Source organism: Orycteropus afer, unplaced genomic scaffold, assembly GCF_000298275.1.
Source record: "Orycteropus afer afer isolate SDZICR_OR568_19922 unplaced genomic scaffold, OryAfe1.0 scaffold00043, whole genome shotgun sequence".
Classification (NCBI taxonomy): domain Eukaryota; kingdom Metazoa; phylum Chordata; class Mammalia; order Tubulidentata; family Orycteropodidae; genus Orycteropus; species Orycteropus afer.
Window position 1 is genome coordinate 14,889,445 of NW_006921630.1, and position 12,946 is coordinate 14,902,390.

Sequence of the window (12,946 nt, forward strand, 5' to 3'; positions counted from 1 at the left end):
ATTGTGGTAGTTAAATTTGTATGTCAACTTGGATGGGCCTAGTTGAGTGGCTGGGAACCTCTTAGATCCCTAAATTATGAACCCCATGAGAATAGGATCAGTAGCCTATATCTCCAGTATCCCCGAAGTATCTTAGATATTGCTTTATATCCAGTACAATTGTGGTAGTTAAACTTGGATGGGCCTAGTTGAGTGGCTGGGAACCTCTTAGATCTAGGCGACAGAAAGCTGTAACACCAGTGACAAGAAGAAGCAGTGGCAGAGAAGAAGTGGCAGAGAAATGGCAGCAGTAGAAACAGCAGAACCAGGAGATTGACAGGAGACAGAGTGGTGCACTTCTAGACCCAAGGAGTGAGAGTGCTGAATTCTGTCAGGAAGCTTGCTTTTGGAGTGGGGTGCCTCCAGGCACTTGATGGAGCTAAGTTTGCCAACCCAGAGAGCTCGAGCTGAGCTTTTGGGCTCAGGCTTACTGGCTAAGTGAGGTGCCTCTGGGCACTTATTGGCAGAACTAGAAGAATTTTGTAACATTTGCCTGAGCAGGGCAAATGTTCAGGATGCACAGTGCCAAGAAGCCAAGGGCTTCCTGAGAAGAGGCTGTCCTGATCACAGAACTGCGTTGTTTTCTGATCCTAAATTGTAACCTGTTACTACCCTAATAAATCCCATAATTGAGTATATTCTGTGAGTTCTGTATGGCCATTGAAATGAATTACTGAACTCAGCAGAGAAGTAGGGAGCGCCGTAGGAGGGACGGTTGGTGTCAGAATTGGTAAAAAGATTAGAGGGTGGAGCCGTATCTGACCTTCCCCTCATAGGAATCAGCCTTGGGCTGTTGATGCAAATAATGATCATCTCTTCCCCTTTTGAAGTTAGAGGAGATCAGACTCCCCCACCTCCCGCCACCAAAAAATCTGGGGCTAATGGGCATTTTCCATTTGCATAATCATTTTACCATCATCTCTTAATTAACTACAGAAAATGTATGGTTTTAATTTTACTTGCAATAAATGACAAAAACTAGTGTTGTAGGATCCAAGACTATTTTTTTTTTCCTAGTGTTTCCTCACTGTGGATTTGATAAATTTTGACCCAATTTATCAATTAGTTAAGTGATATTTTAATTTAAATTCATCATCAACTACGTCAAAGTCCTGTTTGAACAAAAACAAATTCAAAATGGATTAAGGACTAAATGTGCAAACTAAAACCATAAAATTCTTAGAAGAAAATTCAGGAGCAATGCTGTCAGTTCTAGATTTTAATAATGGGGTTATCTAATATAATAACTAAAGTGCAAATAGCAAAAGATAAAATAAAGAAATGGGACCTCATAACAATTAGAAATTTGTGTTCATCGAAAGACTTTCCTAAAAAAGTGAAAAGTCAAGCTACCGACTAGGAGAATGTCTTTGGAAACCATATATCTGGTAAAAGTCTAATAACCAAAATATGTATAAAACTTCGACAACTTAACAACAAAAAGACAAATAACCCAATCATAAAATGAGCAAAGGACTTGACTATACATTTCACCAAAGAGGACATTCTAATGGCCACCAAAACTGGAAACTCACTGCCATTGAGTTGATTTAACTCATAGCAAGCCCTCCTTGGGTTTCTAAGGCAATATCTCTATGGAGGTAGATTGCCCAATCTTCTGAGGAGTGGCTGGTGGGTTTGAACCCCCACCCTTCTGGCTAGAAGTCAAATGCCTTAGGGCCACCAGACCCATGAAAGGATGCCCAGCATCATTAGCTATCAGAGAGCTGCAAATCATAACCACATGGCGGGCAGGGAACACTGAGGAACCATTTCACTCTCACTAGGAAGGCTGAAAAAAAAAAAAAAAAAAAAGCCAGATAATAAATGTTGATGAGGATGTGGAAAAATTGTAACCCTTACCCATTTCTGGTGGAATGCAAAATGGTAGAAAACAGTATGGTGGTTCCACACAAAACTAAAAATAGCAGTCCACTCCTACGTATATACTCAAAAGGACTTGACAGCAGAGACTCAAAATGAGACATGTACACTGTGGAATGTAAGGTTATATGTCAACTTGGCTGAGCTGTGGTTTTGAATGGCTTGGCAGCTGGATGTAGTTATTTCACATGATGAGATTATAATCACTTCCATGGGGGAATCTTCTGTGAGACTTTAATTAGTGAAAGGGGAGTTGCCATTGTATTTTGGCCTACTTCTAGTATACATGGAGAAGCTTTGAGACAGATCTCTAGCTTTTTGGCACATTTTGTGCCATGTTGCCTGCTGATCTTGGTATTGTTCCTGGACTTGAACCAGTGGCTTGTCGTGTTGCCTAATGATTTTGGGATTGTGTCATTTTCCCTGGCAATCTTGGGTTTGTCACTTTGGCAGCCAGCAGCTGCATGAATTAAAAGATGCCTCCAGCTCCAATGGGCCTGGAACGAGAAGCAGAGCTGAAGCCCAAGGTTGAGGAGCCTTCACCTAGCCCCTATAGACAGCACTCTCAATTTGGACTTCCAGTTTCCTAAATGGTAAAAGAATAAATTCCTGTTTGTTGAAGCCATCTACCTGTGGTATTTCTATTACAACACCACTAGAGGACTAAGACACACCAGTCTTCATTGCAGCACTATTCATAATAGCCAAGTGGTGGAAACAAGCAACATGCCCTATCACCAGATGAATGAATAAACAAAATGTGGTGCATTTAATAAAGGTTGTATAGTTCTACACAGCCATAGAAGAAATGAAGTCTTGATGAATTCTATATAGTATGGATAGAGCTTAAAGACATTATGCTGAGTGAAATAAGCCAATCACAAAAGGACAAATGTATGGCCTCACTTTAATAAAAAGACAAGACAAATGCACAGAGGCCAGACTTATTAGTGGTTACCAGGGGCAGGAGGGAGGGGGAAAAGGAGGGCTAATGGTATGATGGTAAAGTTACATTGATTAAGGATAGGGGGGCACAGCCAATTATTGTAATTGTTGTCATTAAGTTGTACACCAGGAAAAAGTTGAACTGGCAAAAGTTGTGTGATAGATACATTTATAGCAATGAGAAAAAAAGAAATGTAGCTACAGAGGCTGCTTATATACAACCAAACACTTAATGGGATTTGATTCCTTGCTTTGGAGTTATAGTTTCATGGGACGTATCACTTAATTGATCTAATACCGCACTTAGTGCTTCTGTCCTGTCTCCTAGTTCATTGTCTAGTGTCTGGGGTCTTAAAAGCTTGCAGGTGTCCATGCAAAGTACAACACTTGGTCTGTATTCACCTGTAACAACAGAGGAAGAGGGAGAGTCAGGAATAAGAGTAGGATATGGAATGTGTGGCTAATTGCCTCCTTGAACAACTGCCTCCTTTGCCATGAGACCAGAAGTGGATGGTGCCCAGCTACTATTACTGGACATGTTGATGAAAGATTCCGTAGAAGAATCCTGATCAAAAGTGAGAAAATGCAGAACAGAATTTCAAATTCTCATGGACTCCAGACTTTGTAGAGCCATGGAGCAGGGGATGAACCCTTGGAACTACTGCCTGAGATAATCTTTAAAACTTAAACCAAAAATATCCCTTGAAGTCTTCTTAAAATCAAACAGTAGTTTAGCTTAACTAGTGAAAAACGACTACCTTGAATATTATGCTGTTTTAAGGTGACAACAGCACCTCCAAAGATTAGACAGGAATGTTAGAGGGCAGTGAGTTTATGTTAATAAGGGAGGAATAACTCAGAAAAGGAGGGTGAGAATGGTTGCACAACTCAAAGAATGTAATCTGTATCATCAAAATGTACATGTATAAACTATTGAACCAGTGTATGTTTTTAAAAAACCAAACCCAAACTCACTGGTATCGAGTCAGTTCAATTCATAGTGACCCCTCCTTGGGTTTCCAGGGCGGTATCTCTATGGAAGTAGATTGCCCAATTTTCCTTCCAAGAAATAACTGGTGGGTTTGAACTGCCAGCCTGCTGGTTAGCAGTTAAATGCCTTAGGTACTAACACCACCAGAATTCTCAACAACAAAAAAATAAAATTTAGGGGAAAATTACAGTATGACAGTATTTATGGACATGTTTCATGTTAAAATGAAAAGAACAGCTTTCAGGGTCAGAGTGATCTGAATTTGAATCCTAGCTCCATCTGTTTACCAGTTTTATAACTTAGATAAATGACTTAATCTTTTTTTTTGTTTCCTGACCTGTAAAACAGAGGTTATAATATTCATAAGTACTTATCAAATTGTATGGATTAAAGGAGGTAGCATTTGTTGAGTCCCTATTACTTTATAGATGCTGAATTATTGATAGTACTATTATCATCGATAATGTTGTGCTAGCTGTTCATAATAATAGCCAATCCTTGACTCAGTTCTTAGCTTTAGAGAATATAAAAATAAATTTTTAAAATAATACCTTAAACATTTTCATTTCATGCAATTACTTTTTAAACATATTTTCTCACAATTTCAAAAGCTATTTTAAATATTGCATTAATCTAAAACTTAATCTTTCCAGGTTGTTGTTGTTGTTGTTGTTATGTGCCGTCGAGTTGGCCCCGACTCATAGCGACCCCTCCTTGGGTTTCCGAGGCAGTATCACTACGGAAGTAGGATTGCCCAACCTTCCTTCCGAGGAGTGGCTGGTGGGTTTGAACCGCCAGCCGTCTGGTTAGCAGGCAAGTGTCTTAGCCACTATGCTACCAGAGCTCCTAATCTTTCCAGGAGGGAACAAAATTTATTCAGTTTTGTGGGACTGAAGTCATGATGTACAAATATCCAAGAACATGATCTCTCTGTATTTGAATTTCTAGAATTAAATATTAAACCTAAGGAATGTTTTACGCTTCTTCTGCTACTCCTGAGTCTGCTGCTATATTTTTCCCAAATAGGAGAAAAGTTTATTTCAGGTTTTTAAATTCTAATAAACAATTTAGTTCATCTTGATGGCTTATTTGATATAGTCCCTTTTTCTTAGAGAGATACGTTGATATTTATTATTATTGATTTATTTACCTGATGTTGGGTGAGATGGAAATGAAATTTGTTTAATTTGAATTAACATGTGGTTTGCTTAATGCTAATTGCTCATAGACAGAAAACTCAAAGTGCCTAGATGACTAAGAGTAAAGACTTGTAGTGAGTGTTGATTCTACTAACTTGCATTGTGGCTTCAAGAAGACATAACAACTGCAAAATTTAGTGAATTACACAAAATAACTTCCCAGAATCATTTGGTAAAAGGCAAATTAGAGAGTTTTTCTGCTCAGATAAAATTAGCACTTTATTCAAAAGCACTTTATTTTATAAAATCATATAAAGGCAAGATGATGGTGGTTACCCTTTTTATTAGTGGAAAATGTGTGGGCTGTCAAGTCAAACAAATAGAGCTTTGACACCTACCACCAGTCAGTGTGTAATTTGGACAAGTTTCTTAAAACTCTGACTCTGGGTTTTTACATTTGGAAACTGGTTATCATAATTGCTAGTATTTATTGAACATCTAATGTACCAGGACTTGTGCTAAAACACTACATTATTCTGTTTAATTCATACAGTAACTTTATGAGGTAGACACTACTTTGTCACAGGTGAAGAACTAAGGTACAGGAAAGTAGCTAACTTAGTTACATAACTAATTCAGAGTGTTAAAAGGATCAGAGATGATATATGTAAAGTATGTTAGACTGTAATTGTTCAGTAAAACATTACGTATTACTATTGATGCTTTATTTTATTTTATCTTTACAGTGTTCCCTTCTCTCCTCTTCTACCCCTGGTAACCAACAAACAAAGTTTCCCTGCATATATAAACCTTTACTTGACGTTTTGCAATAGCAGACTAATAAAATATTTGCCCTTCTGTGATTGACTTATTTCACTCAGTATAATATCCTCCAAGTTTATCCACATTATGTGGTGTTTTGTAGATTCTCCATTATTCTTTAGTGTTACATAGTATTCCATTGTGTCTATGTACCATAGTTTGGTTATCCGTTCTTCTGTTAATGGGCATCTAGGTTGTTTCCATATTTTTGCTATTGTAAATATTGCTGTGATAAACATGGGTGTGCATATATCTGTTCTTGTCCTGGCTCTCACTTCTTTAGGATATATACCTAGTAATGGGATTGCTGGGTGAAATGGTATTTCTAATTCCAACTTTTTAAGGAATTGCCATACTGTTTTCCACAGTGGTTGTATCATTTCACAGTCCCACCAGCAGCGTATGAGAGTCCCAGTCTCTCCACATCCTCACCAGCATTTGTTATTTTCTGTCATGTTGAACTTTGCTATAAATGCTAGAACAAGATGATATCTCACTGTTGTTTTGATTTGCCTCTCTCTAATGGCTAATGGGAAGCTCTGGCAGTGTAGTGCCTAAGGCATTTGACTGCTAACCAGAAAGCTGGCAGTTCAAATCCATGAGCCACTTCTCGGAAGTAAGGTTGGGCAATCTACTTTCATACTGATACTGTCTTGGAAACCAAAGGAGAGGTCGCTATGAGACAGATCTGACTCAACAGCAGTGAGTGTGGTTTTTTTGGTTAATGGCTAATGATCATGAACATTTCTTCATGTGTTTGTTGGCCACCTGAATATCCTCTTTGCTGAAGTGCCTATTCATGTCTTCTGTCTATTTTTGAATTGGATTATTTGTCTTTTTGTTGTTGAGGTGTTGGAGTTTTCTATAAATTCCAGCGGAAGTCCCTTGTCAGATATGTCATTGATGAATATTTTTCCCAATCTGTAGGTTCTCTTTTTACTCTTTTGGAGAAGTCTTTGGAAGCACATAAAAATTTAATTTTTAGAAGGTCCTATTCATCTAGTTTATCTTCTGCTCTTTGTGCATTTTGGGTTATGCTTGACTTATGCCATAAATTAGGGCCCCTAAATTTGCCCCTATTTTTACCTTGAGAAACTTTATAGTTTTAGGTTTCACATTTAAGTCTTTGATCCATCTAGAGTTAGTTTTTGTTTATGGTGTGAAGTATGGATATTGTTTCATTTTTCTGCAAATGGATATCCAGTTTTGCCAGCACCATTTCTTAAAGAGACCATCTCTTCCCCATTTAATGGATTTTAGCCCTTTGTCAAAGATCAGCTGACCATGGGTTGATGGAGGTGTTTCTCGGTTCTCAATTCTATTCCACTGGTCTATGTGTCTGTTGTCATACCAGCATCAGGCGGTTTTGACTACTGTGGCTATATAGTAGGTTTTGAGATGTGGGAGAGTGAGACCTCCTACTTTGTTCTTCTTCAATAGTGCTTTGCTTGTCCGAGGTCTCTTTCCTTTCCATATAAAATTAGTGATTTTTTTTTGTTGTTGGTGCTGTTTTAAAGGAAACTATAGCACATTCAGATCAGATTTAGTTTGTAAATAATTTGTAAACTACACATTAATTCTTGTTTCAGATGTGTACTGCCCAACTCTGATTCTAAAATTCTGGAATGAATTTGAAGATTATAAACAATTTTAGAACAGGGAACCATATCTTATAATGTTATTTTGCATGGTTTTCACTATACAGTCCGACAAGCAGTATGCATCTGATAAATGCTTGTTAATAGGAATTTCTTTTGGCAGAACAAATGTAGATATATGTATAATAAAATATGGTCATTTTCTGAAAAGTTCTGCTTGCCAAATAGCTAATTCCTTCATTCTACCATTCTTTTCAAATGTTATCAGTGAAGGGTAATTTTGGGACTTTCATTCTAAGGGTCTTTTGTCTTCATATTGTTATACGAAAAAAGAAAAATAATAATGAGAAAGCTGTAGAGAAGGCTGACCTCTAAAGAATTTTTGTGTGGGGAATTACCAAGGCATGAAAGACCATAAAGTGTTTTCTCCTTTTTTTTTTTTTTTTTTAATGTGTTTTCAACAAGCTGTATTCTAATGAGTAAAAGTTGGCAGTTTTTATACCAAACTAAATTCTGTTCTTTTAAACTCAGAAATCACAGGATGTGGTTATAAATTCAACCCCAAATTGAGTGCATTTTAATAAAGGTTGTATAGTTAATTTTTGGGTCAGTTTACCTTAAAACATTCTTTAAAAAAAAAAAAATGGCAATGAGTCCTATAATATATATCCTAGTTCTAAAAATAACATGTATAATTTTTCTTCTAATTATAGAAATTATAGATCTGTGAATGATACTGATATATCAGTAAACCTTTCTTCATTAGGTATAATCCTGTGATACTTGTGTCAAGTAATCAAATATTTCTATTTGTAGTAAACAACTTCTTTCTTTAAAACTTAAAATTCCTATGTTTTGTATTTTGTTTACAAGTTGTTGTTGTTGTTGTTATGTGCTGTCGAGTCAGACCCAACTCATAGAGACCACCCCTCCTTGGGTTTCTGAGGTGGCATCACTATGGAAGTAGATTGCCCCATGTTCCTTCTGAGGAGTGGCTGGTAGGTTTGAACCGCTAGCCTTCTTTCTGGTTAGCAGTCAAATGCCTTAGGCACTACACTACCAGAGCAAGTAGCAATTGAAAAATGGAAAGAACTGGCTGTCAAAGGGATAAGAATGAGCTTTTTCTTCCTTCATCATTTCCCTGTATTTGGTCAAGATTTTTTCTCTTTCAGATGCTCTTTAGAACTATGGTGTTTTGGTCTAATATGGTCTTCATTTTTTTCTTCATTGATGTATCCAAAGGACCTAGAAACAATGCTTGCCTCACATTGGGCCTCAAATATTTATTGGATGAGAAAATAAAGAGTATTTTGTTCTTCTTTGGGCATCTTTAGTAGGCATTTTACTGTTTCACTTACTTATCCAGTACTGTGTGAGGTTTAGCCATAATCCCCTGGAGTTTGCTATTTACAGATACCATTATGCTTTTGTGATGGCAAGGAGCCCTGATGGCACAGTAGTTAAGGTTCAAACCCACCAGCCATTCCACAGGAGAAAGACGTGGCAGTCTGATTCCTTAAAGATTACGGCCTTGGAAACTCTGCAGGGTCACTACGAATCAGAGTTGACTTGACCACCATAGGTTTGTTTTGTTTTGTTTGTAATAATAAGAGGGAAAGAATTGGTAGACCAAGAAAACAGTTTAATCCAGAAAAGGCAACCGTATAGCGACAGACAGTAAGATTAGAGATTGCATGGAGCTGGGACTCAGGCTACGGACAGAAAATAACTGCAAATGGGCAAGAAGAGTTCTTTCTGGGTGAAAGAAATGTCCCAAAAGTGAAGTGTGGTAATCATTGTACAGTTCTGTAAATTGATTAAAATTTACTGTATATGAATTTTATAGTATTATATCTCAATAAAATACTATAAAAATACTGTTAAAAATAAAGCCAGGATGGGTTTGTTAAAAATTATAATTCTTCACTAATTGGAAAGATGATATAATTATTTTCTATATGTTTTACTTTGGATATGAATTTTATATATATATATATATTATATATTGTTGTTGTTAGATGCCATTGAGTCATCTCTGACTCAAAGCAACCCTATGTACAACAGAAGAAAACACTGCCCGGTCCTGTGCCAGCCTCACAATCCTTGCTATACCTGAGCCCATGGTTGGAGCCCCAGTGTCAATCCATCTTGTTGAGGGCTTTCCCCTTTTTTGTTGACCATCCACTTTACCATGCATGATATCTTTCTCTAGGAAATGGTTCCTTCTGACAACATGACCAAAGTAGGTGAGACAAATTCAGGCCATTCTCGCTTCCAAAGTGCATTCCAGCTGCACTTTTTTCAGGATAAATTTGTTAGTTCTTCCTGCAGTCCATGGTACTCTCAGCATTCTTTACCAACATCACAACTCAAAAGCATCAACTCTTCTTCAGTCTTCCTTATTCATTGTCCAGCTCTCACATGCATAAGAGGAGATTGGGTTAGGTTTCGGTTAGGTGCACGTTAGTTTTCAAGGAGACATCTTTGGTATTCCGCACTTGAAAGAGGTCTTTTGTATGCAATACGTTACTATAATTAATGATCACTTTATCTAAAACTTAAGTTTTCTATGAAGTGTTTCAGGGCAAAAAATGTAAATTCTCTGGTAAAATACTTCCTTTTGTGATACTAGGTTGACATTTTATAGGGTTCTTAATATAAAACATCTTGCTTCACCTGGTTTCCTTAACCCCTTTTATCATGCACAGTTTGGATTATTTTTAAAGCCATAAAAAAAAAAGGCACAAATTATTCCACATTGCTGACTGTTTGTGTATACTAGGTTGCAAAATTAGAACACAGTAATTGATTTTTTCCTGTTGTTTCTCTAAAGAATTAATTCAACTTACAACTTTGTTTTCATTTACTTAAGCAGATTATTTATGACCCTTCCTCTGCCACCACCACTGCCTACGTATTATCCTTTTTGTTATTGTTGCTGTTCTTAGATCATTTGTATTTTAAAATTACATATTGAGGGAAGAAATGTTTTCCATGAAACTAGCATTCTTGTGTAGATTAAAAAAAATATTCTTAAAGATATTTTGTATGTGTACCTTTAAAAATTTGACTGTCTTGAAGATTTATATGTAAAGCCTCTCCCACAAGTATAATAAAGGCAAAAACGTCTAAAGATCTAATAAAGGTTGTGAGATCAGTTAACTCTCTTGAAAGCCTGGTAACATCAAGAGATCATGAGGATGTAAGGGTATAGATATTATAATTAAAAGCCACTTAGAATTTTAGAATTAGTATAGGTAGCTTCATTTGCTCTTAAGTTATGTCATCATTCACTTACTGTGTGGCTTGAAACAATCAAGTGATGATGATGATGACAATGATAGTTGCTATTAGAATTGACACATAAATAGCACTTGGTATAAGTACTTTTATGAGTTCTGGTGGCACAGTGCCTAAGGCATTTGACAGCTAACCAGAAGGTCAGTGGTTCAAACCCACTAGCCATTCCGTGGAAGGAAGACTGGGCAATCTATTTCCATAAAGATTTACCACCTTGGAAACCCAGTGGGGGTTGCTATGAGTTGGAATCTACTCAATGATAGTGGTTTTTATTTTTTTAATTAAGAACTTTCACAGTTTTTCACTTGTTATATAAGAATTTTTTTATATGAATTCATTTAGTTTTTACAACCCTATGACTAAAACCAAACTCACTACTGTTGAGTAGAATCCGACTTATAGCTGCCCCTCCTTGGGTTTCCGAGGCGGTATCACTGTGGAAGTAGATTGCCCAACCTTCCGAGAAGTAGATTGCCCAACCCTATGAAGTAGAAACTATTAATATCCTCATTTAACAGCAGGTAAAAGATGATCACATGGAAGTTAAGTAACTCACCCAGGGTGATACAACTAAATTCACCCAGAAAGACAATGCTAATAGCCATTATGAAGAAAGATTGGGCAATCTACTTCTGTAGCGATACCACCTTGGAAACCCAAGGAGGGGTCGCTATGAGTCTAATTGACTTGACAGCAGTTTTTTTAATAGCCAGTATGCTATAAAGACAGAATTACTTTATTTTTAGTTTTTTTGAAAGAAAAAAATGTTCTTCATGCTGAAAGAATTAAAAAATAGTATCAGAAAGTGAGAATTAATACTTTAATGCTAATGGAGAAATATATTCTTCACTTTCTTGTTTTTATCTTTTCATTGTTTCTATCATTTATTCTTTTTGTGAATCAGTGTTATCTCTAACAATTGACATAGTCTGATAACTACTGATATTTCATAAAGCACTAGGCTGATAGTTCAAAGAGTGTTATTTAAATTTAGTCACAACATCTTTTAATATCAGTATTTCTTTTATATGGGTAATAGTTTAATCTGATGTCCATTTGGACTGGTTGTACATTTCTATAGGAATTTGTCAAGGTTTGTTTACAGCTTAAAAGATAGGGAGTATACTTGCACTTCACATTTCTGGTTATCCTTTGAGGAACCTATAGCATTGTAACTCAAAATATGAACTGTAATTTCACTGTATGAATGCTTATGGTTTGTGATTAATTGATGATATAACTACCAATTTAAATAAGCCAAAATATTTTAATAAATTGATCTCTGTTGAATTATATTAAGATCATAGTTTTATAATTTTTAATTGACAGATTAAAAAAACAACAAAGGTTATAAACTATTAAATAAACTTACCATGGAATAAGTTATTTCTCATAATATAGATGTGTTTTTGAGAGAAAGTTGTTTTTCTGTTGTTGTTTCATTTAAATCATTCATTCACTTTCTTTGCTTTTGATTTTTAGGATTTTGGCCCCCAACAGTAATTATCAAGATGTTGAGACCCTCTACAGCTTTCTAACCAAGTATGAGGTATGAGATATATTTTTGTTTGCCTTGTTTGCAAGATAAACAAATTTTAATAAAATAAGCCCAATAGGAGTTCCAAAATGTAATGGAATGCTATTTAATTGATGCTTTCTTTAAATTAAGTTCTTGAATTCCACAGAAGTTTGCTAATTACATATTTAGTCCTTTGTTCAGTTCCCTATGAAAAAGCATACAGTAGTGCGTTATTTATTTATTTATTTATTGTGATTTGGGTAAAGATTTACAGAGCAAATTCACTTTCCATACAGCAGTTCACATACACTTTGTCTCATGTCATTGACCACAGTTACCACAATGCAACAGCTCCTCTCCCACTTCCTCCCCATAGTTACCTCTTCCCAGTTCCATCCCTCCATACTCTCCTGCCCCCTGAGCTGTCTCCCTGTGCATAAGCAGCCCTTCTTTCTCCCATGACTGTTCTCTCCAAGGCGTGTCTCTACTTGAAGTAAATGTTCAACTCATATGCCTGTCTTTTGTTTGGCTGGAAACCATAGGTGTGGGTTCAATTCCAGACCTGAAAGGCAGGTAGAGGCCATAGTCTCAGTCGTTCCATCAGGCTCTATTGGATCAGCACACCTGGTCCCCACCATCTTTTTTTGCCCTCCAAATGATTTTGAGTTTTGTTCCACATTGTTCTCCCTCTCTATCAAGGATCTCCTAC

The 12,946-nt window shown here is 36.5% G+C and overlaps 1 protein-coding gene across 1 annotated transcript in view; it reads left to right on the forward strand.

Annotated features, from left to right (window-relative positions):
- SWT1 (SWT1 RNA endoribonuclease homolog) overlaps nt 1–12,946 on the forward strand; it is a 188,509-nt gene that overhangs the window by 139,976 nt on the left and 35,587 nt on the right. The window contains exon 17 of the mRNA XM_007937682.2: nt 12,201–12,267. Within this exon, the coding sequence (XP_007935873.2) occupies nt 12,201–12,267 (67 nt within the window). The remainder of the gene's footprint in view (nt 1–12,200; nt 12,268–12,946) is intronic.